The sequence below is a fragment of the Prionailurus viverrinus genome, chromosome C1 (genome assembly GCF_022837055.1).
Source record: "Prionailurus viverrinus isolate Anna chromosome C1, UM_Priviv_1.0, whole genome shotgun sequence".
In the NCBI taxonomy this organism is placed as follows: domain Eukaryota; kingdom Metazoa; phylum Chordata; class Mammalia; order Carnivora; family Felidae; genus Prionailurus; species Prionailurus viverrinus.
The window spans coordinates 181,170,007-181,195,584 of record NC_062568.1 but is presented as its reverse complement, the minus strand read 5'-3'; the positions used below and the strand labels follow the sequence as shown (position 1 = coordinate 181,195,584).

General features: G+C 41.8%; 1 protein-coding gene across 2 annotated transcripts; it reads left to right on the top strand.

The window, feature by feature from the left end:
- The first annotated feature begins 4,735 nt into the window (after positions 1–4,735).
- On the top strand, positions 4,736–25,111 carry YBX1 (Y-box binding protein 1). Of its 2 annotated transcripts, XM_047869654.1 has the most exons (8): positions 4,737–5,056; positions 5,762–5,825; positions 15,712–15,745; positions 18,563–18,652; positions 18,949–19,251; positions 19,527–19,609; positions 23,598–23,863; positions 24,727–25,111. In XM_047869654.1, exons 1-7 carry the CDS (start codon positions 4,891–4,893, stop codon positions 23,830–23,832), a joined length of 975 nt encoding a protein of 324 aa, XP_047725610.1. In that variant the 5' UTR covers positions 4,737–4,890; the 3' UTR covers positions 23,833–23,863; positions 24,727–25,111. The 2 variants fall into 2 exon arrangements, with proteins under 2 accessions (XP_047725611.1, XP_047725610.1); XM_047869655.1 differs by lacking the exon at positions 18,563–18,652 and having other exon boundaries at positions 4,736–5,056.
- Positions 25,112–25,578: the final 467 nt, after the last annotated feature.

Below are 25,578 nucleotides of genomic sequence, written 5' to 3'. Positions count from 1 at the left end.
TTTTGTTTTGTTTTTGTACACGTGTTATTTTTAAATGGTTGTAATAATAGACTGTCTCCTCACGCTTTAGCTTCAGCTGGGAAGACTGGCCCTTGCCAGGGCTAGCGGGGACCAGACCCCAACTGTGGCTGTGACTAGGTGACGCCTCAGACCTGCAAGCAGTTGTAGCAGTCCCCCCTCAGGCTCCAGCTGCTGGGCAAAGACGGTAAAGCCTCAGGGCTAGAAGCGCTAGTTATTCCAAGGATATTCCCAGTAGGTTCAGTTTGGTTGGTTCTAGAACCTGTGGGAAAAGGGTCACTCACTTGGGATAGTTTTGGATGGGAGACCATTTGGTAGAATGTGTCTTGATCATGAGGAATTGGGAATAATTTACTCAAAAATCTTTGTTTCAATCTGGGGTCATTTTATAAAGAACAGAGGTCTTGAGAAATTTTCTTCCCCTTTCATAGCCCCAGTTTTCTCCTCTGTAAAATGGGGATAATAATACGTATGTACTTCATAACACTGTTGAGAGGGTCAAATACGAGAATGGATAGGAAGGTAATTTGTAAACAATAACATGCCTTGGAAAATGCTTATCTTGAAAGGACCTAGCCCAACATAGAAAGATCCCACTGAGCATAATGTTCAGGAGGTAAAGGGAGTTCCATAGTGTTGCTTTCAAGAGGCAGTTTCAATGCTATCCCATTCCTCCTTTTTCTCTCTTGGCTCATGGGCAGGGATGATTCACCTCCTGGCAGTGGCAGAGGTAGCACGGAGCTGAATTCTATGACAGAAGAGAACCTGGTTAAAAGTGCCATTTCAGTGTATTAGGGTCCAAGGGAGCTGGTGTAAGTAAGGGCCCTACAGTATAGATATTTGCAACTCTCTGTAGCTAGGTAAACAGGGTTCAGGGAGCAAAGGGAAGGAAGGACTGACCTAGCAGAGGAGAGATCTTGAACTAGACAAGGTGGAATTAGAGAGTAAGGAGGATGAGCTGCTGGGATCCTAAGCTGACGTTCTTGTGATGGGCCATTAAACTGAATTGTTACACTTGGCACCTGCATTCTGGGTCAGGCTCTGTCCTGGGCACAGGAGGCGCAAGATGAGTAGGATGTGGCCCTTGCTTGTGACAGGAGATAGGCACATTTCGATTCAGTGTGGTATTAGAATGTGAGCCCTTTAGGGGGGCAGGAAATTCGGTCGTTTTGCTTTGTTTTACTGCTATGTCCCCACACCTAGAAGAGGTATCTAGTACCTAGTAAGTGCTCAAGAAAGACCTGTTACATGAATGCTATGTACAAGATGCTGGAGTGGGCAGGGGGTTGGGGGAAGAGGGTGCGGGCAGGGGGAGGTGTGAAAGGAAGAGGTAACATTTGTGGTAAGTATTGATGGATTGGTTGGGATTAGCCAGGAGATAAAGGTGGAAGGGGCTTTCTAGGAAGAGGAACTATGTTCTTGGGCCAGAGTCTGTTAGAGATAGAGGACAAGGTGTATGTTATTTTGCAAAAGAGATTCTTGGAATGAACTCTCTTGCCTTTCACACCACTTAAACGTAGGCACTGGGGTTGTCTACACTGTGGTCACCATGCTGGGCAGTGTGGCAGGGGTCTAGCAAAACTGGAGTGGAAAGCTCCCACCTTGGAAAAGGGGTTGAATTTTGACATGAACTCTTTATCCTCTAGTGCTTCAGTACTATTTTGGCAGTGGTATGGAGGTGGCTACAAGGAAACTAGTTTCTTAAATAACTCATCTTTATGCTTTTTGAGCACCACGAGAGAGCTTAGTGAAATAATTGAGTAAGTAAGTAATGATACTTTTAGGTAACATTTTAAAGACAAATGTTACAGAATTTAGATTTCTGCTGAGGAGCCATCCCTTCAAAGCAGTTACATAGAGAAGGTTGCTCTTTATTGGCAGAGGTGCTAGTCCCATTGTTCAATCTGTCTTTGTAACTCTACCTTGGGGAAAAAGTCTCAAGCCAAAGGGCACACTTTTAAAGGTCCCCAATGTTGGCAGAACTGCCTTTTGAGAAAACATTTTCTTTTTCAACAGTCAAAAGTTATCTGGAGCTGGGGCACCTGGGTAGCTCAGTTAAGCACTCTTGATTTTGGCGCAGGTCATGATCTCATGGTTCGGGAGTTGGAGGCATGCATTGGGCTCTGTGCTGATGGGGCCCAGCCCGCTTGCTATTCTCTCTCCTCTCCTCTCTCTACCCCTCCCCTGCTTGTGCTTTCTCTCTCTCAGAATAAATTAATTTTTTTAAAAAGTTATCTGGAGCTGGAACAGATGAGTAGCAGTTCTAGAATCCACCTATTCTCTCCATACATATTGTTGCTGCAAGCCTTCTTCACCTGCCCAGATGACCTCTCTACTGCCAGTACCTCCTCCAATCCATTTTCTGTACCACGTTATTCATATAACAGATTTCTTAAGATACTGTGTGTCTGGTACTAGGCCAGATGCTCAGGAACTCATAGTCTGAGGAAAGGAAGATTTAATTCATGCAATACAGTGTGTTAGGAGGGTCTCCTAGTGAAGTAACATTTGAGGCAAGACCCAAAGGATGATGAGTTAAGCAAGCAAAAGAAGGGAGAAAGGAAGAATGTTATAAGTAGAGGGAATAGTATGTGATAGCTTAAAGGAAGCAATGTCTAAAAGATCACCAGGAAGGTTGAACAAGGAATGTGAAAGAAGTGTCAGGAGGTAAGTTTAGAGAAGTCCTACAGAGTCCTGTAAATCACAATAAGGAATTTAGACAGTAGTAGTCACTGAAAGATTTTAAGTAAGACTGTCATGATGAGATGTTTTCAAAAGAACACTCTGGATGTCATGGTGGAGAATGTTAGGGAAAGAAAGAGGTAGAGACTGGCTAGGAGGCCACAGCAGCGCTCTAAAGAGAGGGGTCAGCAAACTGGTTGGCAGGTCAGATCACATTCCCTGTTTTTCAGTGGCTCATAAGCTAAGAATAAGAATGCTTTTTTAAATGTTTAAATAGTTGAAACAAAACTATTTTGTGACATGTAAAAATATGAAATTCAAATTTCAGTGTCCATAAGTAAAGTTTTCTTGGAACACAGGTGCACTTGTTTATTGATTGGCTGCTTTCAGGCTCTAAAGTTGAGCAACTGAGACACAACTGTCTGGTGTACAAAGCTTAAAATATTTGCTATCTGGCCCTTAGAGAAAACGTTTGCCTACCTCTGCTGTAAGCAATAGATGATTGCCTACACTAGTGTCATGGCAGTAGCAATAAAGAGACTCTGGTTTGGCATTGAGAGATATTTATGACTGATTCTGATTCGGGAGGCCTTTAGGAGGTGGAAGTGACAGGCTAGATGATACTGCTGGGGTAAGGACTACTGCACTAGCTTGCTGTCTCTCTACTTCCATTCTCACCCCTCTTCAACCCATTCTCACCCCTCTACAACCCATTCTCCACACTCATTAGCCTTAAAAAAAAAAAATCTTCCACTCCCTACTGACAATTCTAAAACTACCCTTTCCACTATTGCCCTTAGGATAATTTCAAATAAAATGTTACTAATTTGAACCTGCCTACCTCTATAACCCAATTTTTCATTCTAGTCTTTCTCAACTACTTTACTTCTATTCTCCCAGACCCCCATCTTCTTGCCGCTAGGCTTTTCCATAAACCTTGCTCCTGGAGTCAGCATTCCACCTTATTACCTCCACTCCCAAAATGCTTTGTGCTTTTGCAGAGCTGGAGAATTTGTGGAGTGTTGGGTGTTTAAATTTCTGCCTTCATCCGCAGACTGAATTTAAGGCGGAAACTGACTCGCGAACCAAAGCATCCCCGGCCGATAGTAGATAGCCGAAGCTTAATGAAGAACAAATGAAGGTGGAGGACTTGAGCTACATCAGGTGGCAGCCTCAATTATAAACCATTTGTGAACTGTGGGTAATAATCCCCGTTTCGCATGGCTGTTGATAAAATACAAGGGAAATGCCTAGCTTGCTCAATAAACGTGAGTTGAAATTAAATCTGATTTGTGGCCAATACAGAAAGACGTGAATACTTAACGAGGCAGTCCTTATATGCCTGGTAAGATGGATCAGAAGGCAGGTCCCGTGGAGTACACCACCGCCCTCCGCCCTAAATATGCTGAGCCAGGGCGGGCTGAGGGACTGCATGGTCCGTCCAAGGTGACTGACTGCTCCGCCGAAACAGACGCTCTTTGAATGCATACGTTCCAGAAACCCTCGGCTGTGCCGAGAGTACACGGCCATTGTAGAAAAGACGGCTTTATCCGCAGTAATGGTCCGGGGTCACAAGGACCACATTTACAGCAGAGGGAGAGAGGGAGGCCTTTCCTCCCTATGGGCTAAGGTGCCGTCGGGTCCCCTTCCAAGCCCCAGGGTCAAGGCCGGGTAATCCCGGCTCAGGCGTTTGGCGGTTGCCCTTCCCTTGGCCAAGACCCAGCCCTGGACGTGGGGCCCGCCCGCCCGCGCTGCAGCCTCGTGAAAGTCACGTTCACTCTGCCCGTCCTCTCGGGTACTCTATGGTTCTCGTGGTGACTCTACTCTAATTCTAGTTCCGGTCTCTATGGCGGCGGCGGAGGCAGGAACGGTTGTAGGTCGGCCGAATTAGCCGCCTAAGAGCCAATGAGAATGGAGGAGTGATAAAGTGTTAGCCAATAGAAGCCAGGAGTTGGGGTCAGGTGGTGAGATTGGCAGCACTAGTGGCCAGTGAACGATGCTTGGGGCGGGTCGCTCGCAGGGCTTATCCCGCCCGTCCCGCCATTCTCGCTAGTTCGATCGGTAGCGGGAGCGGAGAGCGGACCCCAGAGAGCCCTGAGCAGCCCCACCGCCGCCGCCGGCCTAGTTACCATCACACCCCGGGAGGAGCCGCAGCTGCCGCAGCCGGCCCCAGTCACCATCACCGCAACCATGAGCAGCGAGGCCGAGACCCAGCAGCCGCCCGCCGCCCCCCCCGCCGCCCCCGCCCTCAGCGCTGCCGACACCAAGCCCGGCACCACGGGCAGCGGCGCAGGGAGCGGCGGCCCGGGCGGCCTCACATCGGCGGCGCCTGCCGGCGGGGACAAGAAGGTCATCGGTGAGGGCCGGACGGGACGGGGGTGGGGCCGTAGGGAAGCCTGGCGGCGGAACCGTTACCCGAAGCGGGGCGAGCCGGCGAGCGCGCGGCCGGCGGGGACCGACTCGGCGGCGCGCGGCCGCCCCTCCCCCAGCCTTCCTCACCCGCGCCCTCGCGGACGCCGGCCCGCCCGGTCCGCGTGCCCGGCAGGCGCGCGCGCGCGCCGCCTCCCGCGCCCCCTGCGGACCCCGCGCGGCCGCGCGCCCCTCCCCCCGGGCCGCCGCGCGCCGCCGACCGCGTGTGCGGCGGGGTCCCTCCCCTCTCCGGCGGCCGCGTGCGCTCGGGCCCGCACGCCGTTGTTCCGTCCCCCCCGGCCCGCTCCCTTCCGCGTGTACCCTGAGGGCGCGGCGCGCCGCCTACGCAGGCCCGTGTGGGCCGGACGCTTCCCCTTCCCTCACGTGCTCCCCGCCCCGCAGCCGCGCCCGCCCGCTGAGGCCCGCGCCCAGCGCCTGCCCACGGGCTTCTCCGCCGCCCCGAGCTCACCCACGTGTGCCGCGGGGCCCGTGCGCGGCCTCGGAAGAGAGAGGCTGTCAGGGGGTCTCTGGCCGCTGCGGAGCGCGTGCGGGGCCGGGTGCCCCAGCGTGGCGGGTCTAAGAAAGGACGTCTGGTAATCGTGCGTTTTTTGTTTTTGTGTGTGTGTGTGTGTGTTTTTTTTTTCCCCTCCAGCAACGAAGGTTTTGGGAACAGTAAAATGGTTCAATGTAAGAAACGGATATGGTTTCATCAACAGGTGAGATGACCGCTACCGTAGTCTCGGTCCTACCTTTTCGCTTGCTCTGCTCCTTGGGCAGGCCCTGCGGGCTTGGAAGGGGTTAAGCATGAGTAGCTTGTTCCTTCTGGTGGGGTAGTGAGGTTTTGTTTTCCTTGAAGACTGAGGGGATTAGGGATCTGGAGATGGTCTTTTGTTTTGCAGCTAAATATTAATTTAAAGCTAAGTGAAGAGGCCGCTTCTGGTACAGAGCAATTTAAAAGGCGAGCGCAGTGGACGAGCCAACTCTCAACAGTTAGGGCAAACTCAGGTAACCAGGATCTAGTGTGATTCTCCGAGGTGCATTTTTATCCTTGTCACGTTAGTGAAATTGGTATTGAAAAATGTGATGTGATCCACTGGATTAGTACGTGGAGATTATTTCTAAGTGGTTAGCCTTTGGAGGTAACAAGAATTGACAGTGCAGTAGGGGAGGTCTTGTCATCTTGACTGCTAAGGTTATATCGCCTTTGTTTAACGTTTCAGTGTATGATGTCTTGAAGGCCTTGGAGAAATTTCACATTAGAACTACAATTTTATTTGTTCCTGTAGTGGCCTCTGGAAGAAACTACCCTTTTCCCTTTCTCAGGTTTTTTATTTCTCCTACTTGTTTGTTCTCATCTTTAGGATTAGTCCTTTGAGTCGTTTGTAGCAGTAGTGATGATAGCGTGCAGTTTTCATGCACTGTACTCTTCTTCATGGTCTCCCTTGTGAGCCGGGCATCATTTCCAAGATGGCTGCCAAGCAAGGCTACTAGTGCAGTTGCATATGGGTGTAGGGCATGGTGTGTGCTCATAGCACATTGGCCTTACAGGTAGGATACCTTCATCTCCGCGTTTTCTTACATTCTTGTTTCAGAAGGCATTAAACAACTAGAAAAGAACACCTAAGAGTAGGAAATAATACTGAATGTTTGTGTAATGGACACTACTGCAAGAAACCAAGTGGGCAAGATCAAGCTTAAAGACAGACATAATTGGCTGATGAAAAACCTTTCATTACTCAACCATAAAATATTGTGGAAATGCTCAAAAGCAAAACAGATTGTAAGCATTTGATGGTCTGTTTTCCACGTTTGCAGTTGTGGGGAGATAATTTTGTTTCTTCCAATCTTCCAAAATCTTTGGGGAATTTTCCATCTGTTAACACTTTTTGTGACACGTCAAAGCTACGGTTTTTCCTAAGTTTTTTGATAATTGGTTACTAGTGATGAAGAGAATGCATGGGTGCTTATATTTGACCACTTTTTAGTTGCTCTCTGAATGTTAGCATTTCAGTTATTATTTCCATCTTACCCTGATTCCTGATTCTCTTTAGTGGTCTATACCTTAAACCAATAGTTCTCAAATTAAAGTATGCTTAGTACCTTGGAAGGGTGTTAAAAATGCAAATTCCTGAGTTCTTCCCAGCCTAGATTCTTTGGTTCTGGGGTACATTTTTAACAAGAATTCCAAGTGATTATGTCTTGTGGGCCATTCCTTGAAAAATAACGCTTCTAATTTTTGACCCGATGTAATGCTGGTGTGTACATTAGAAGGGAATGTAATGTGCAGCGTTTTCTGTGGTTGGATTGTAGTTGTGTACTTTTGAAAGTGTATGCGCGTGCCTTATTTTTGCTATGTTTTGTTAAATGGACAGAGGTTATGATTTTTTAAGTGAACAGTTTCTATCCAAGGGTAAAAGTAGTTTATTTACATATTCTAAGTTTTTTTATTTCATGAGATGCCATTCCTTGAGTATCTTTATTCCAACCTGCAATTAACCCAATTGGTAGTCCTCCAGGGCAAGTTAAATGTAGATTGACTTTCAATGATCCTTCCCTTGGACTGTCCTAACCTCAACTATTTTGTCAAGTTAACCGGTTTAAATGTGCTTTGTGTTTCTAAACTGGTTTCAATGATTGTAAGACTTTCAAGTCACTGTAAAATGTGACTGTAATAAGTCCAAGAGAGGTTTACCTTGATGAAGGGAAAATGTAGGTCTTAAAGAATTATAGTCTGGAAGTTTGCGAGTTGGTTGGGTATGTAGACAGGGGTGGAGGTACCTGGCTGTCGATTGGGGGGGGGGGGGTGGGTAGACGCTGCTGCTGTGTAAGGGAGAGGATGTAGTCTTTGGGATGATGGCTGTGACTCTAATTTTAACCTTGGGAGTTCTGTGAGTTATAATCTAGGTTCTTCAGATTTTTATAATTAAAATTGAAGGTATTTTTATGTAAACTTTTTTACTGTTGAAGAATGTATTTTCATTGTAAATATTGTGATCTAAATTATTACCCATGAAAATAATGTTAGTTTTGTAAGGATTATATTTAAAAGCGTTTTCTTCTGGTGGTTTTATTGTACAAAAGGCATAAGAGCTTTTAAAACATCAAACGTTTGGCAGCTTTTGTTAGGCTGTAGAATCTAGGAATTGTGAGAAATTCATGGTTAGTCTTCCTGTGCTGTCTTGAACAATAATTGGATTATGTGACTAAGAGGGGTTTGTTGAACACCACCACCACTTCCCCCCCAGTTTCTTTTCAGTTTATTATGAAAAACTTCACTCAAAACTGTTGGAAGATGTCATTAGAAGGTCAGTGGTTTCAGGGTTTGGTTCTTTGCTTTTTAAATCTGGAAACCTGATTTTTGTCTTTTGCTTCCAGCTGTTGAGGATTAATCCATGCTCACCAAACTCATGAAAAGTTACCATGAGTTGGTAACAATGGGACATGCATCTTTCATAGTGACAACAACAAGAGAAATACTCTGACTCTGTTCTCCAGAGTACTTAAAAATGCTTAATTAATCATCCTAGGGTTTGGTGGTGAGCGAGGAATTGGGAGCAAAGAGAATCCAGTAGGGCAGAGGGCACAAACTGGTGACCTCCTAGCTGAATCTACCCCCAGATGTTTTGTTTGGACAATAGTATTTTTTTTTTTTTTTTTAATTTTTTTTTTTCAATGTTTATTTTGGGACAGAGAGAGACAGAGCATGAACGGGGAAGGGGCAGAGAGAGAGGGAGACACAGAATCGGAAACAGGCTCCAGGCTCTGAGCCATCAGCCCAGAGCCCGACGCGGGGCTCGAACTCACGGACTGTGAGATCGTGACCTGGCTGAAGTCGGACGCTTAACCGACTGCGCCACCCAGGCGCCCCTGGACAATAGTATTTTTAAAAGGATTAGAAATAATTACTGACACTTAGGGAGATAATACCCAAATTTTCAAGTTATCTTTTTTTAAGATCTGAATCTTAGCTTTGGGGCCTGAAGTCCATGTAAATAAAAATCAGCTGGCCATGAGTATTATTACAACTTTCAAATAGGGCATAACATTCTTTTTCTTTACCGCAATATGACAGGTTGGGTTTTCTCCTGTTGTTGACTTCCCTTCCTGCTTTGCTTCTGTGTATGCATTTGAATTTATTACCTGTGGTCTAGGAAGATGTATGATAAACCAACCCAAGGAAGGACTTAGCTATCTCTCTTTAGCAAAAATACTGACGTTGTGGTTATCAGGTTTAGTCTTCCTTTTAGGGATTCCATGTGTATGTAACTGATGAAGGTGAGTTACTTCACACAGTGATGGCACATAAAAGTAGCTAATATTTCTCAAACACTTAACACCAGGAACTATTGTAAATGCTTTAGGTGAACTAAACTGTTTAATTTTTAAAATCTTTGAGGTGTAGATACTATTCTGAAGACAGAGGTTGAGTGATTTGCCCTAGGAAGCATAGTAAGTGGCAGAGGTCGGTTTTGAACTGTTTTCTTACTGTGGATTTTGTTCATTAGCTGCTGTTCTACTGTCCCTGAAAATATAGGCCCTTAGTCCTCTTCAATTTGGTTGGTGTCCACAAAGTTACAGGTAATTTCTTAGTGTGGCTATTCTTAGCCATTGAAAGACCTGTTTTCCTAAGTGATACCCAGCATGTCACTGGAGCTCCTATATGTGCTCACTGTTGGTTCCCTGGATTTTAAAAGCTTTCTGCTTTGCACTGCCTGTTTCATGTAGTTCGGTATTGGCTATAATAGTCCCAGTTTAGTGTGAGGATTGGCTTTAACAATTAAAAAGGACTTGCTTAATAGTCAGTATTGGGATGCAGTTGAGGAATTAAAAGAGAGAGCCTTTGACCCTTATTTCTTGGATCTTTTCACCCCGTCATTATACGACCTGCAAGCTAAGAATGGGTTTTACCTTTTTAAGGGTTATTTAAGAATATGTGACAGTCTGTGACCTTACGTGGCCTAAAATATTTACTGCCTGGTTCTTGGATTTTAAAATGTGTAGACTTACGGAAAAGTGATTGCCAAGTCTTTTGGGCTATTAAAAACCAGACTCAAGTTGATTATGCACAGTAAGGTCTATCTAAGTCATAGAAGACATGGGTAGTCTGTAATATAACTAAATGCTGTGGCACTAAGAAGACTGTGCTACTAAGGCAGGATGGGTGGATGGAAGCATAAAAAATGATACCTAAATAGTCCTTAGGTCATGATGTATCATTGGCAGTCTTGAAAAAGCAGTTATTGGTTGTGGAGAGGGGATTTGTTTTGATTTCAGAACTGAGGCTTTTCAGACAATGACTTTGTATACAAGGCACTTGAGGATTAATTTACATGCTGGTTGGGTTAGTTGCTCATCTTAAGTTGGCCAGCGGTCATCCTTGTTCACCAAGTCACTGATAATGTAAAAGCTTTTCATCTTAAGTCTAGAGAATGAATGTATTCACCTGCTGGGTTTTTTTTAATGACTATAGAATTAATAATTTGTGCAATTGAGCAATTTAAGTTGTTAAAAGGGCATGGTGTAGTAATCTGCAGCAAGGTAATAGAATAAGAGCGCTTAGTTATGGATAGATGAACTTATGTATATGTTAGGTTTCATTTAAGGCAGTGCTGTGGATTGGCGCAAAAGTTTCCTGAAATTTTAGGACATCTTAAAACACTTTAATCTGGATAAATTTAGTAGTATAGGAGTTTAGTGCTAGCTACATGTTTTTGCCTTCATTGTGCTGCATTAGGAACTTTTAAGAGACTTGTATTTATAAATCCCAGCAGTATTTCTCTTTAGCATTTTCCCAATTTAAAAACGGTAGCCTCTTTTTTTTCTTCAGCTGCTCGCTATCTGTGATTCCTTTTTTCCTTGAAGTCAGTACTGTGTCCTCATTTGCTGAATAAGGACAATACTAGTTAAGAGTGAGAAAACCTAAGAGGAGGGGTTTTTGTGAAAAATTTTCAGTATAAATAATGCCCTTAATAACAGCAAGAGGTGGAGTAGAAGAATACAGCAGAGAGCATACATCTGAGTGCAGAACAGGACTGTGTGCTATATGGAATGACACTGTTGTAATATTGTAGGCCTGTGCTGTCTATACAGTAATTATTAGACTTGTATGGAAGTGTAGTTAGTGCATGCATCTGAGAGACTGAATTATTTTTAACTTGAATTTTAAAACATACCCAATTTAGTGTTTGTTTTGAACCACTTTCTTTTGCACAGCTTGCATTTGTGAACCTACTTTTCGAAGTGTAAAACATAGAGCAGATTATGAAGGCTTAGTATGAAAAAAGAAATGTAAAATACTTGGCATTTTTAATAATTGATTTGTACGTGTTTAAATGCAAAACTCGTTTTATCTGTTTTTACTTTTTTTATTGTGACTACTGGAAAATAAACTTAGATACAGATTTCCCCATGTTGTCCAAAAGTAGTGCATTTCTGTGAAACCTTTCATGAAAGTGAAGTGGTGTAAAAGTTGAAGTGAACTTTCAGGTAACTAGGCAAACCTGTATTTATTTAGCTTGCATTTGGTTTCTTTTGGACAGCAGTACTAGGCACTGAACAGCAAGTAAAATAATTGCCTCAAGTGGCAGCAGTAAGGAAGGGTTGAGGTTTGATTATAGTGTGGCCTTTAGGTAAGTGTTTTATCCCCACTATGCATATAAGGTAACTTGCCCCAGATCATGTAGTTAGTAATGGAATAGCCAGAATTCTAGCCTTGGCTCCAGTGGTTCTAGTAAGGAGTTCTAAACCACTGCTCTATGTATATTGCCTGCTCTTCTCTCCTCTTCACCCTCTCTGATCAGTAGGACTTAACGTACTATATAGTGTGTGGAAAACAATACTTGGTAATTCTGCTGCATTGCATTGAATGTGGTGGCCTTCTAGGTTGAAATCCCAGGACAGACCATGTCCTATTTTTGTTACTGTTGTTAGCCTAGTGCCTAGCTAGCTGGTTAGCCTGTTAAAGGGATGCATAAACTAGTCTGCCCTGCCCATAGTCTTCCACCCTCAGTAAAGTATGGTAAAGACAGAAGAAGTGTACCTTATAGTTCTCGCGGATAATACCACAAAAGGTAAGGTGCAGTCCTGGGGATGTCTCTCTGTTCCTTCCTTATTACGTTAGTAACAGCTAAAAGTTTCAAACCTACTTCTTGATGATCCATTTTGGTCAGCTTATTTTAATTGCTGCTTTTCCCTCTTTGGTAAGCTCTCTCTATATAGTAGCCGTGAGCATGCATTATTTCCCAGTGTTACTGTAGATAGGGGTCTACTCCACAGCGATTTCTATGACTTGTGAGGCCAAAATGGTTTTACATTAGGGGAGGGGATATGTAGCAGAGCCTTGGTCTATTTACAGGGAATAATTTGTAGAGTGGGGTTAATGATGGTGCCTACCTTGGGTTGTGAGGATTGAATGGTATGTATAGTTAAAGCACTTGGGACAGTATCTGGAACCTAAATCCCTCAGTAAGGTATGCCGTTGTGTCTAGGTTTTCCCGTTTTGCAGGTGGAGATATAGTGAAGGGGAGGCAGCTTTCCAAGGTTGCACAGCTAATAGTGGAATGAGAACTAAAGATTGGATTTTCTTTTAGCAGTACCTTGAATTTCTGCACAGTTACTTAATAAGTTGCAACTAGATTGATTTGATGCATCCAAACTGTAGTATTCTATCTTGGCTAAAACTGCATTTTTTGAGCTGTCAAATTTCTTCCTAAAATCAGATGCACTTTGGCCATGGTAATTCCCCTAACAGGCCAGTTTGTTGTCAAAAGAGTGAGTGCTGTTGTTGGCACCACACCAGTTAATGAGCCCATATTGGTTTCCACGTATCTTTGTACTGCAGAATATCTTAAGCTGTCTTCCAAGGGACAGCATTGTGTATATTGCCTACTTTGTACTGTTTTTAGGAAGATACGTTCTAACTAGATAAGTCATTTTGGTAAATTTTTTAGTTCCTTTTACAACTTTGAAGTAAAATTGTAGATAAATTTTTATTGCAGTGCATAGTATATTCTGTATGTACATAGTTACTTGCAGCTGTATTAGAAGACATGATGAATAGTCAGTGCCACCACAAATACTGATTGATAAAAGAAATGATGTATTGGCTACCCAGATACGCAGGTCGCATTATCAGTAATGAAAACTTCTTTCCATGGAAGTTGCATTTTTAGTAAATTCAGTGCATGTTAACGTAAAATACCAGATTCAAAACTCAAATGTACTGGGGTGCCTAGGTGGCTGAGTTGGTTAAGTGTCCGGTTTCACCTCAGGTCATGATCTCACAGTTTGTGGGTTCGAGCTCCACATAAGGCTCTGTGCTGTCAGGTCAGCTCAGTCTGGATCCTGCTTTAGATTCTGTGTCTCCTCCTCTCTCTGCCCCTCCCCGTTCACACTCTGTCTCTCTCTGTCTCTCTCTCTCAAAAATAAGTAAACATTAAAAAAGATTTTAAAAAAGCCCTCAAATGTACTTACATGAAAGTCTACTAGGGTACCAAATAATTCTTTACCTAGTTCTCTAGCGCCTGACACCCTTCACCCCAGTTATGGCAAATAGTGCCCATCTTTGGAACAACTTTAAATGACCTCTGGTGGTCAGCACTGCCCCTGTTGAGAGTTCCTGTTCTAGACTTTCCTACTCTACTAGTTTTTCATTGTACTTCTTCTGAGGGCCCTAGGGTTCAAAATTAAAGGGTTCACTATTAAAGATCTTAATAGTGATGGCTATGGAATTGTTTGTAGGATGCCTGAGGACCTATTTGACAGATGGGCATTTTGGCAACCATAATTCTCTAGGTGTTCCTGATATTCAACTAGCTTATAGAAGTCAATTTTCGGTCACCTGCCTTGAGTAGCTTTTGCAGTGTTCTGCATTTGTGTGTAGGTTTTTCTTGTAAAAATTTAAAATTTTGTTCCCATAAAGTAAATGTCCTCATGCTACGTGGGTTCTTTGGCGCACAGCATTTGTTGCTCCATGGTTCAACAGGAAGCCAACAGTCAGTAAGCCAGTCAGTCTAATTCACTGTAATCTTTTTCCTTTTGTCATTAAACATTAGAACTGTTATTAAGCCCATTCACTCTGGTCTACCTGACAAAATGAAGAGGGTAGGAGAAGGTCAAAAAAGATCTGGAAAGCTATTTCTCCTGTGGTGTTTACTTACAATATCATTGCCTTCATTCCAGCGTCCTAGGTGAAAAGCTAAAAGCTCATTCTCCTATTTTCCTCTCACTTCCAAAATACACTTGTTCATAAAATTTCCCCTGTTTACCTCAAGAAAGAGACCTCAAATATTGTCCCTCACATAGGCTTCCATCAATCCTGGTCTGGGCTTCTAGAATAGTTTTTTATAACTAACTGGGCTTCTCTTGTATCTGAAATTTTCATAGTTGCTACTAGGTTTTAATATTTGATGATGTTATGCCATATTCCTCTACTCAGAAAAGCCTTTGCTGGCTCCTCTGCCTACGTAATTTAGCTCTTGTTCTTTCCCTCCTCCACAGCCATATTCCTCATGACCCAGCCAGTTTGAACTCTTCTTGCATTGAGTTTGCTAGTTGCTGGTTTACCCATGTCCATGACCTCCTTTCTGTCTACCTCGGGAACATCTTTCTCATTTCCGTTAACTTCTTTAAGACTTAAAGCAAATGTTGCCTCCTTTAAAGTCCTGAAGCAGGTATTTTCAACCATATTTCTTTAGCACAGTTTAACTAGACATTTAATGATTGTTGCAAAATGGTGTCTGATAAGAAGTAAAGGGGTTGTGTGCTAGTAGGAAACTCATTCATCTTCACGTCCTTAGTTCTCCAGCACAATGCTTGCCTGCTTGCCACAGGAATGATGGGGGTATTGATGGCATCCATGTTTGTACCTCATTGTCTTTTGTTTTTCTTTAAGAACAGTTTCAGGTGCGTGACAAAACTGAGCAGAAAATAGATTTTCCATGTACACTGTGCTCATGCATGCAGCCTCCCCAACAGGGTCGACTCCTGCACGACCTCCACCTGCACTATCCACCACAGTAGTGACATTTGTTAAAATCAACAACCTTACATTAACGTGTTGTCACATCACCAAAACCCATAGTTTATATTGGTACTCATTCTCGGTCTAGTACATTCTGTGAGGGTTTTTTAGGAGTCACCTTTATGACCTCGAGGAGATCTTGGAAATTGGAAATGGTGAGGAGGAACTGAGAAGGAAGCTAGTAATTAATGGAATGAGCTATATTTTTGGTCTCCTACTTAGTTAACAGTGCTCTTAGGAGTAACAGTGGGGTGTGCTGGAACATTGTTTATGTTTAGTAGGATAAGTGTGACAGTTGCTAGTCACACCTTAATGGCTTAGTAGGTCACACTTGGACTTTTTTAAATCCTGCAGTAGTAACGTTACAACTGTTGGTAATCTCTTGGTCTTAAAAAATGAAACAAAACAAAACTTTCTGCTTTAAATTTTCTAATGGCTGTATGGCAGCCAGAGAGTCCCAAGTGACAATAGGAAAAATGGGGGCGGGGGGAGATGTACAGAGAACCAAGCTTATGCTTAATCTTTGGTAACATGAAATGTATTCCATTTGCTGACTTGTTCAACTTGGTTCTATCTTGTAGGAATGACACCAAGGAAGATGTATTTGTACACCAGGTGAGTGCTTGTGTGAATGTTTACAATTCTGGTTTTAAGGGTTGTGAGAAGGGATGCATGTTTTCTCAACTATTGTTCCTTACAAAAAGGTTATTCTATCCAACCACCAAACAATTTAGTTCCCACAGGAAGTGCTCAAATGTATACATTGAAATATTGTATTGGCAGCTCACTTAATTAAAATAGGTGTATCTCAGATGGGTATTTTGTTAATAGTAGTTTTTAAATGATGAAGTCTGCTCAACTCATACTAAATTTTTAAACCCAATTTCAGAGGAAGAAAAAAATCTCCCATTAACCTAAACTTGAACTAATAATGCTATAAATACACAGAAACTTTGGTGAGGTGTTTGCAAATGCTGCTAGGTTTTATCTCTGTGGTAGGGACAAAATCACAATAATCATGGGGGAGAAGTAGGACTAAGCTGCAAAACCTATAAATTTGAAGTGAATGCTGGGGGGAAAAAACTAGCAAAGAAGCCTAGGCCCCTCTGTTTATGTTAAAACACTTTGAATAGGAATTACCTTTGGAGAATTTTGTTTTGGCTTGAAAAATTTAATTAAGAGTCCTTAGTTTAGGGTTGAGGTGAAAAGGCGGTGTGGCAAAGTTGGTAATTACTCATTAAATAATTTTTAGATTGGCTTCAGTGTTTTGTGGGTAAAAAACTAACACAGGATTAGGTGCTACAATGCTAAACTTTGACAAGTACATTTAAGAAAACTACTTTGGAAAATGCGCATTGAGGAATTTTATTAAAGCCACTGCCAAGTAAACACTAGTATCTCGAACTTAAGTACATCATGGGCTCCATTGGACTTCATTATCTTCACAGGTGTGCTGTGGGTAGGAAAAACACATTTGTATGTGTGTACTTGAAGTTTTTTCACTAAGACTATTGAAATAATATCAGCATGTATTGAAAATCACTTTAAGAACTTTTTAGGCACTTTATCTTTTTATCCAGACATCAAAGGACATAGTTGGTTTTCACATTCACTGTTAATCAGGCAGGTGTGAGCTTGGATGGCAGCATACTTCTTAGGAAGAGCTGTCTGAGGTTGGTACTTTGTCACCTTCTGAGGTATCCTATGCAGCATTCAGTGGCAATCAAGGGGGGAGCCAGATCAATTTCTTGAATATCCAAAGCCCTATCAGATAATCTCAGGGTCAAATATATAAGAATGGAAACAAATGTTCTAAACATAGGGGCCCCTGGCTGGCTCAGTCAGAAGAGCATATAATTCTTGATCTCGAGCTCATGGGTTCCAGCCCCATGTTGGGTGTACAGATTACTAAAAATAAGTAAATAAACTTCAAAAAACAAATTCTAAACATAAATATGGGACTGTTCAATGTTACTTTTAAAACAAGTGTTTAATAAAATTGAATGCCAACGCCTTTGTGTTCTTAATTTCCCTTCACATGTTCAAAAGAATATGCATAATTAGAAACAGGAGACAGCAAGGCTGGTCAGTCTTGTTACTTGTCAGCAACATTAAAGAGTTTGGGGAAATTGGGGTGTTTTGAAGATGCTGACTGAAAGAAGTTTTGAGATTATAATTCTCCATACTTCTGCTATCCCCTATGACTGCAGGTAATTGAGAGTTGGCTATATATGGAAGGTATGAAAACTTTGTGACAGTTTAGATGACAGATGAGCTCAATTATTTGGCTGAACGCATGTCACCCACTTGGTACTGACCCACAGGTGTCACCAATATGCTTTCCTCTTTATTTTGGAAGTGGTTTCAACATTTAGTTGTTTCTTGGGACTTTGGATGCTCAGGTCTTAGTGTATCCGGGAGACTGTAGTTCTGGGCAACTTAGCTTAATTGGCTTCAGCTTTGTTGGTTGTCCTGCCTCCTATGGAATGGAAATGCATGAGTGATCCCGTAATGGATACCGCTGTGATGTAGTAGAATGAACATGGGATTTGGAATCCCAAGACCTGGATTTAGAAAAGTCCATACTTTTCGAAGTGCCACTTAGCTGTGTGACCTTGGGCAAGTCACCTAAGTTTTTTTAAAGCCTGTTTAATTGTCTGTAAAAAGGGAGTAGTAATAACCTCACGTCATTTGTCATAATGAGTTTGGGTAACATGAAAGAACTTTATTAAGTAGTACATTCAAATGTGAGGTGTTACTCTTCCCCTTTTACTTTGTTGTAGCAGCAGTCTAGAGAACAAGTAACAATGTGAGATTTCTTGTATTCTGAGGAGGTAATCACTGACTATCCCACACTGTCAGATAATGTAAAGAGTGGCGCATAGTCAATACATGTGAATTGCATTTCCATTGAAGTATTATCACAGAGCGGTTGGAAGGGATTTTGGTTGACATTTGTAATTGAGTTTGATACGGTTAACACAGGGACAAAGTTGGTTTGGTCAACTTTGAAGCATGCAAAACTAAACTCGCCTGTCATCTAAACTGGCCCTGTGTGGGGCTAGCTTCTACTATTAAGTGCAGTCTTTGGGGGATAGATGGATATCCTCATTTTGTCTAAAGCTACATATGATGCTTTTGCAAAAAGCGTGTAAATACATATATATATTGTTGTGTCTTGAGTGTTAAATTACTTGTTTTAGTTTGGAAAATAGTGGTAAAATGCTGGGGCCTTGTAAGTTTAGAGTATTTTGGTTGAGGTTGGGGGTAGCATTGGTCCCTGTTTTCCTAAATTTATTGACGGTTTGGTCTTATTTAAAGCTAATATTAAGTGTATATCCAAGCTAAAATAATATTGACTCTGGTACATTTTGAATGAAAAAGCACATTATTCTCCCCTGTTAATCTATTTTTGGAATGTGATATTACTAGACTGCCATAAAGAAGAATAACCCCAGGAAGTACCTTCGCAGTGTAGGAGATGGAGAGACTGTGGAGTTTGATGTTGTTGAAGGAGAAAAGGTGAGGATGCTTTTTGTGTAAAGGTTTGACTTCAGTTTGGAAATATTTTGGAGATCTCATCCATTAGGATGGTGGCTCTAATGTGGATGGATGGGTCAGGTGACCACATGAACACAGGTGCATCAAGCCTTATGTGCTGGCTGCAGTTAGAGGGCAATCTCTTCAGAACAGTGAGGAACTGATACTTAATCATTTCTATGCACCCCTGGCCACATAGACCCTTTATTTGCTTTGTGTAAATTTTGTTAAGTGTACTTAATTCTGTTGTCACTGTCAATATATGATGGCTTTTGTAGGGTGCGGAGGCAGCAAATGTTACAGGCCCTGGTGGAGTTCCAGTGCAAGGCAGTAAATATGCAGCAGACCGTAACCATTATAGACGCTATCCACGTCGCAGGGGTCCTCCACGCAATTACCAGCAGAACTACCAGAATAGTGAGAGTGGGGAAAAGAACGAGGGATCGGAGAGTGCTCCCGAAGGCCAGGCCCAACAGCGCCGGCCCTACCGCAGGCGACGGTTCCCACCTTACTACATGCGGAGACCCTATGGGCGTCGACCACAGTATTCCAACCCTCCTGTGCAGGGAGAAGTGATGGAAGTAAGTTTTCACCGAAAAAAGTAAAAGAATGAACAGCATGCAAAAACTTTGAATAAGTCTGCGTTTAAAGCATATTGTGAGTGTCTATCTGTATTGGAGCAGTTAATCTAATGGGAAGCATTTTTTTGATTCCTAATAAAAACCCAAAAGATCAATTTATAATATAATTACAGTTAGATGATTTCTTTATTTTTAACTCCTGTATGCAGACTTTGGATTTGTCTGATGGGGTTCATTTACTGTTACTGATTGAGTCAGCTTGATTGTCTTTCCAGGGTGCTGACAACCAGGGTGCAGGAGAACAAGGTAGACCAGTGAGACAGAATATGTATCGGGGTTATAGACCACGATTCCGCAGGTATGGTTTGTGTTAAATTTCTCAAGCATGTGTTAGGACTCAGCAGCATCATAATTCTCCTGCAGCCTTTTTGAGTCATTTATTTGTTAACACTTAACATTTTCTTTCATCAGATGCCTAAGAGGTGAACCTGAAGTCAGTTATCTTTGAGAAATGTGTTCTTTGCATCTTCTTGCTGGTACTCATTAAAAACAGCTTGTATAGATGAGGTCTACTTTATATGATTGTGTCCCCCCCCCCCCCCCCCCGCCTTGTAATAGGGGTGTACAGAATTTCAGTTTTTCTGTCCTTGCACAGGTAAGAGAATAGTTCAACCTGTATTCTATTACATGTTTTAAGACCTGCTTCATTAGGAGGGAGAAAGGTAAAGGTAAGCGTTGCCTTTCAAGCGTTAGGAGTATCTGAACTGTACCTTAACATAAATGAGGAATCGATAGCATAACCTCTTGAGATGGTATAATTTTCCATTAATCACATCTCAATTGAGCGTTTTTTGTCACCCTTAAATTGCAAAATAAAATCACCCAGTAGACTATAGAGTAATTGGAGAAGCGTTTCATGAGCTAGATGTGTTTGTTTAGTATATAAATATGGTAGTCCTCTTTGAGGCAGTATGCCCAGTCTGTCCCACAGTGGGTGGATAAAATGGTGTAACAGTTACTTTTTAAGGCTCTTTTTTTTATTAAAGCATTGAGTCTCTAGGTGTGATCCTATAACTAACAGTATACTCAAGGCAATACAGTAATAACTCTTAACTAATGATGACTTATATAGCAACTTTAACCGTTGATGCCTAAGTTTTAAGAAACAAATTCCTTACTATAAAAAGTATCTAAAGTACAATATAGAAGTCTTCAAAATACATTGTGATTCTAATTTCTATTAAAGAGGTTTCTCACAACACCACCACCACAATCTTTTGTGTACTTCAACAGAGATGGAATACTGAAGCTTTAGAAACTAGGGAACCCAGCTGAGATTACCCTATTTGCATCAGTATATATGCATTGAGAGTTTTGCAGTAGCCAGTGTCTATAACGAATTCTTGTTTCCATTGACGTATGTTGTGTCCTGAGTTTATAATTCATGAAAATAGCCTGGAGTTCTAGCTGGTTCATTTAAAATCTCCACTAGGAGTTTGTTAGCTGTGTGTTGGATGTTGGAGATAGATGGTGTTTCCCTGTTGAGTTTGGAAGATTATTTTTGATGCTGACAGATGAGCTTTGTTGATCTTGAACTCAGCTACTGTTCAAAGTAGTTTTAAGCCAACACAAAGATACCTTGTTGAAATACTGCAAATGATATCACAATGTCATTTTTCAAAGTGATCAGTGTTTTTAAGATTGGTCTAAAATAGGCTCTTGTGGCAGTTTCCATTATATCCAAGAGTGCCAACAGCAGAAAACTTGGTTTGCCTTTTTGTTATGCTATAAAGTTGCTTAAGTTTTCTGCCTAGCTTTTATTGGTGTCTTTAAAAAATAGCCTGTGAGTTTTTATTGTTGAGTGCTTTGGTTTTACTGTTTGCCTTTTAATTAGACGTAATAGTCTTCATTTGGTGGATAGACGGGTTGACAGCCACATACGATGCATGGGGTTAAAATCCTGATTAGCGTAGGTTCCAGGGCAAATTGAAAGATCTAAGGCAAGTATAGCAGTTTGAGGAGACAAATGAAGTGGCAAGAAGGGAGAAGTGTCATCAAGAAAGTGTTTTTGAGAAGTAAGGGCACTACTATAGGCTGGAAAATTCAGTAGAAGACAATTGTCAGGAAAGTGAGTGTAGAACCATCTTCAGATAGGGTAGGATTTTGTCCACACTTAAGGGGTGGGCCCTTTGTTAGGAACCCTCGGTATTTTATGTGTAAGAAGCCCGAGTATGTGGGTATGATGTGTTAGTGGCATCAAATGGAGGGGTCAGTGAAGAGGTGTGAGGAGTTTGGGTCAAAGATGTGGGATTATCTCAAGAAGAGAAATCAGGAAAATCAAATAATAGAATAAGGGTCACAAATTTAAAGTGGGGCCAACCAATGTGGTTGTGTTTTCCAGCCATTTTTGAGCAGCAGGCTCAGGTTGAGCAGAGTTGAATTTGTCCTACATTTGTTGATCCAAATGAAGAACCTGGGGTTGGGATTGGTTATGCTTAATTAATGGTCAGCTTTTTTACTTGGGTAAAAGGGGAGACAAATATTAAGGGAGATTGGGAGATAGAATAATTGTAGCATCACTGGATTATAAATTCTCATGGAAATAAAGAATGGACGAACAAGAAGGAATTAAACTAGGAAAATCGGAAAGGGTGTTTGGAGAATGGAATACTTGGAAATTGAGAGAACCCAAATAGAAAACTGGATAGGAGGTAAAGAACTTAAATACCCAGGTTATTTGGGGCTGTCAGGATAACAATAACAGGAAAAGGATAGTAAATGGAACATAACCTAACATAAGATGTGAAAGCTTGGGGTTTTAGAAAGAAATGGGGAAAACTGACTTAGAAGCCACAGTGATAGGTGTAGAGCAGCCACTCTTGAAGACTTCAGGGGAGAGCTAGAGCAGTTTTGCCTAAGACTTGCAGTGAGGTCCCAAAACTGGGGGGGGGATTAGAACCCATGATGACCAATATGTATAAAAGACATGATACTAATCTTGATGTTTTTGAGGTGATGTAATGTATGGATGAAGGAAAGGCCAAGAAAACCTCACTGGTTTCTAACACTTAACAGTTATCAGCTGAAGAAATTCTCATCTTTTCTTTGGTAATAGAAGTGTTGATAATTTCTTTGATCCTGATCACCTTTAATTTCAGGCCATTGACCATAATATTGCTACAGTGTAAACTTGAACTTTGTTTTCTAAGTGTATAGCTCTGGATTTTAGTAGTATAGTCATATAGTTATGCAACCATTACCACTATCTCTTAATTCCAGACGTTTTCACCCGCCTCCCACCAAAAAATACCCTTGCATCCATTAGCAGTCACTCATTTCCTTTTTCCCTGTACCCCAGCCCCTGGCTACCACCAATTTCTGTCTGGATTTGCCTGTTTTGCACATCTCATGAATGGGATCATAGATTTGTATGTCTGCCCTCTTTCACTTTAGCATATTTTTTAAGGTTCTTCCATGTTGTGGCATGTAGGATTTAATTCCTTTTCATGGGTAAATCAAGTGTTTCTTGTAAATCCACTGTATGGATATCCTATTTTGTTTGTTCAGCAGTCAGCTGATAGGCACTTGGATTGTTTCCACACTTTTGTTAATGTGAATATTGTAATCATAAAATAGATATTTTCTTGGGTATAGACCACTGAGTGGAGTTGATTGCTGGGTCACATAGTAACTCTAACAATTTGAAGAATTGCTGGACTCTTTTCCAAAGCTGCTACACCATTCTTATATTCCTGCCAGCAGTGTATGGGTTTCCAGTTTCTCCCTATCTTCACCAACACTGGTTATGCCTCTGATCTTTTGATTATGGCCATCCTGGTGGGTATGAAGTGGTCTCTTACGGTTTTGATTTGCCTTTCCTTAATGACTGATGGTGGCTGTGTGCTTTTGATTTCTTTTGAGAGAACATCTTGTCTTTGATTTTGATTTCCTGCCTTTTTAGCAAGTGCTCATCTATCTGTAAAGGGTTAGTGGCACTTGTTCCCAAACCTGAAGCCCATTTAAAATGACCTCATCCAAGTGTCTGTGGTGTGTCACTTTTAGTCAGCTCATGATTTACTCACTGTATCATCTATTAAAAAGTTAGAATTTGCTGGTCCATTAAAACCAGTTTTAAACTCTCGTCTTCTAGTTTACACTTCCAAATCCTTGCACTAAACCCTCTCATTCAGTTTGTGAAATGCGAACCAAGTTTTGCACTTCTCATTTTTGATAAACAGGCCAGATATGGTGTTTAGTTGTCTGAACCAAGTGATAAACATTGGTGGGTGGGTTAAAGAAAGCGTGAAGGTTTTCTCATTGCGGCTTTGGCACAATGTTCATTCCAGGGGTCCTCCTCGCCAAAGACAGCCTAGAGAGGACGGCAATGAAGAAGATAAGGAAAATCAAGGAGATGAGACCCAAGGTCAGCAGCCACCTCAACGTCGGTACCGCCGTAACTTCAATTACCGACGCAGACGCCCAGAAAACCCTAAACCACAAGATGGCAAAGAGACAAAAGCAGCCGATCCACCAGCTGAGAATTCGTCCGCTCCCGAGGCTGAGCAGGGCGGGGCTGAGTAAATGCCGGCTTACCATCTCTACCATCATCCGGGTAAGTAAGCTTAGATGGCCTCTGGCTTCTGAGCAGTCATGCGTGGGGTCCATTAATGCAATAGAAAGATGAGCCATTGTGACTTAGGGTGGCTTCACCCATATTAATTTTCTAATTCCCTAAATACGCAGTTTTGGTAGTGGCAGGTATCAGGGCCATACTTAGCCTCTCGCCCACCTCAGTTCTGACACTTAGAGGCCTAAGTATTTCTTGAATATTAATTAGAGCCTTTGTCCACTGTTGTGAATGAATTCTGTGATTTTACCAGTAAGCTGAGGAAAGTCTTGCTAACTTTATTTACCCTGAAAAGTATGATGGTTGCGTTGTGTTTCTTCTCAAAGAGAGGTGGGATAGCTACTAGAATTCACAACCTGTGTGGTGATGAGCAATATAGTCTCTTTGGGGAAAGTGGCAGTTTTGACATCATACCAGTTCCAATATTAAAGGATTCCTTTGCATTCAACCTTTTACTTGATACTCAGAGGCATGTAATTGTCTCTGTTTTGTTCCGGAATTGTCATTTTCAGCCAGTAATGCTTTTGTTTTTTTCCCCTCTATTATTTTGTGGTAAAGTGGTAAAGGGGAGAAGGCATGCTCCAGCATCCAATAACTGGACTCATGCCTGCATTATTTTCTCCTCTGAATGGCAAAAGGTCATTCAGAACTTACAAGTAGCCATTCTTGTCACAGCATTGTCAGCCCAATGCTGTGTCCAAGAAAATCAGTGTCTTGGAATAAACATAGATTTATTAATGCCTTCCTACTTAGCTAGGGTGATCTGGAACAATTTGGTATGTACTGAAAGAATGTTGTAGACGATGTAGTGCGAGATGATCTTAAATTTATTTATTTATTTTCTACAGTTTAGTCATCCAACAAGAAGAAATGAATATGAAATTCCAGCAATAAGAAATGAACAAAAGATTGGAGCTGAAGACCTTAAGTGCTTGCTTTTTGCCCATTGACCAGATAACTAGAACTATCTGCATTATCTATGCAGCATGGGGTTTTTATTATTTTTACCTAAAGATGTCTCTTTTTGGTAATGACAAACGTGTTTTTTAAAAAAAAGAAAAAAAAAGCCTGGTTTTTCTCAATACACCTTTAAAGGTTTTTAAATTGTTTCATATCTGGTCAAGTTGAGATTTTTAAGAACCTCATTTTTAATTTGTAATAAAAGTTTACAACTTGATTTTTTCAAAAAAGTCAACAAATGGCAAGCACCTGTTAATAAAGGTCTTAAATAATTGTCTTTGTGTATATTTCTGTCTTGTCTTATTTTAGTTTGTAAGTCCTTAGCTAGCTTAGATGATACTGGTAATTATTACTCAGGGAAATTTCCTTAAAACATGTAGTTCTTTAAGGGAAAGTATTTATTTTGACAACTTGGCCATTTTCCTTCTTGTAAGATTCCTTTGGCTGTGGGGGGCAGTGGTAAAGGGGAGAGGGCATGCTCCAGCATCCAATAACTGGACTCGTGCCTGCAAGCCACTTATTTCTGGCCTTTTGGAAAGTTATTTTACCCTGCCAGTTGAAGATACCCACCTTAAGAGTTACCATATACCTGCCACAGAGCCTGTTGTGCTCAGTAAAGAGGTTCAGCTCCTGTGTGAGGTTGACTGAAGATGGTAACAACAGATAACATAATGCCTATAGGAAGACTTGCTAAAGAATGTGGAAATTGGTGAAAATAATTTTGTGTTCTCAGCTCCCTT

What these genes read in the sequence shown, in the direction of transcription:
- YBX1 (XM_047869654.1), top strand. Translation starts at nt 4,891, where the DNA reads ATGAGCAGCGAGGCCGAGACCCAGCAGCCGCCCGCCGCCCCCCCCGCC. An exon ending in CGGGGACAAGAAGGTCATCG is followed by an intron (nt 5,057 to 5,761) that starts GTGAGGGCCGGA and finishes TTTCCCCTCCAG; the next exon opens with CAACGAAGGTTTTGGGAACA. An exon ending in GGATATGGTTTCATCAACAG is followed by an intron (nt 5,826 to 15,711) that starts GTGAGATGACCG and finishes TCTATCTTGTAG; the next exon opens with GAATGACACCAAGGAAGATG.